The sequence below is a fragment of the Hipposideros armiger genome, unplaced genomic scaffold, assembly GCF_001890085.2.
Source record: "Hipposideros armiger isolate ML-2016 unplaced genomic scaffold, ASM189008v1 scaffold_423, whole genome shotgun sequence".
Classification (NCBI taxonomy): domain Eukaryota; kingdom Metazoa; phylum Chordata; class Mammalia; order Chiroptera; family Hipposideridae; genus Hipposideros; species Hipposideros armiger.
Genome location: NW_017731773.1, coordinates 1,661,879 through 1,663,120, shown reverse-complemented (window position 1 = coordinate 1,663,120; position 1,242 = coordinate 1,661,879). Strand labels below are relative to the sequence as shown.

General features: G+C 54.8%; 1 protein-coding gene across 2 annotated transcripts in view; it reads left to right on the top strand.

Annotated features, from left to right (window-relative positions):
* Positions 1-936, top strand: part of DRC7 (dynein regulatory complex subunit 7) — a 15,157-nt gene extending 14,221 nt beyond the window's left edge. For both annotated transcript variants that reach the window (XM_019664457.1, XM_019664456.1), the window contains 2 exons: positions 428-567; positions 664-936. In XM_019664457.1, coding sequence (XP_019520002.1) covers positions 428-567; positions 664-757 — 234 coding nt within the window. In that variant the 3' untranslated portion in view covers positions 758-936. The remainder of the gene's footprint in view (positions 1-427; positions 568-663) is intronic.
* Positions 937-1,242: the final 306 nt, after the last annotated feature.

Genomic DNA, 1,242 nt, shown 5'->3' with positions numbered 1-1,242 from the left:
GTGGTGCATTGTAACAACTCCTAGTCCTTGATGCATTTCTGTTGGTTGGAACTACCCTGTGTAGTTCCCATGCACTGTTTCATTTAATCTTCACCAAGAACTCTATGATGTTGGTTGTGGGGGGCAGGGGGGTGTATACAATGACCCTCATTTGGCAGACAAGAAATTGGAAGCTCTGAAAATGTAACTTGTCCAGAGCCACATGGCTGTCTTGAACGCTGCAGACCTCCTGGACGTATCCCTCTAGACATGACCCAGGTGGTTCCCACCAAGACATTCTGCTCCTCTGGCTTCTGTGGGTGGGGATAGTGGGGCCAACCCCCACTGACTGTCTGATGACCAGTGGGATCTAAGCCCACAGTCTGGGGTGGGGCAGGGAGTGTGAGCCCTCATCAACCCTCCTGCCCTCTTCTCCCCATGCCAACAGGAAACCCAGGAGCTGCAGAAGCAGCAGCAGTGGTACCAGGAAAACCAGGTGACGCTGACGGCCGAGGATGAGGACTTGTACCTGAGTTACTGCTCTCAGGCCATGTTCCGCATCCGCATCCTGGAACAGCGGCTCAATCGGTGAGGGGGCAGGGGAGCCCGCGGTCGGCCCACTAGGAGGCTGGAACACCAGCTTTGGAACACCTCAGCGCCTCTCCCTCTTCCCTCTGATTTCAGACACAAGGAGCTGGCTCCACTGAAGTACTTGGCTCTGGAGGAGAAGCTCCACAAGGACCCACGCCTGGTGGAGTTCCTCAAAATCTTTGTTTGATGCCCATCCTGCACCTCTGGCCGTTTGATGCCTCTCCTGGGGCCTCTGCCTAAGCCACCAGAGAAAGACACCTCCCTGCACCCAGCTAATGACCTGACCTTACTGCCACAGCCCTGCCCTGCCGCCCCGTATGTTCCTGCTTCTCATGCTTTCCCTGCAAATAAACACTTTTAATTTGCCATTTGCACCTCATGTTTCACAAGTTCCAGCACCAGCCTTTCCTTCCCTTCTTCATCTAGAGCCTGGGGCAACCCCTGCCCACGCCTTGGCCATCTTCCTCACTCACGTCCTGTCCTTCTTTCCATTGGAATGTTGAGCCTTTGCAGCACCTCTGCAGAGGGTCTCACAGCCACCTTCACACAACTGGTTAGATCAAAACGTGCTTAGGGTGGCCCAGCTCACAAAGTGGGAATGGCAAAGCCAAGGTGTGTACCCCCAAACTTGGAGGCTTAACATTGGAAAGCCAGTGCCTGCAGCCCAGCTCT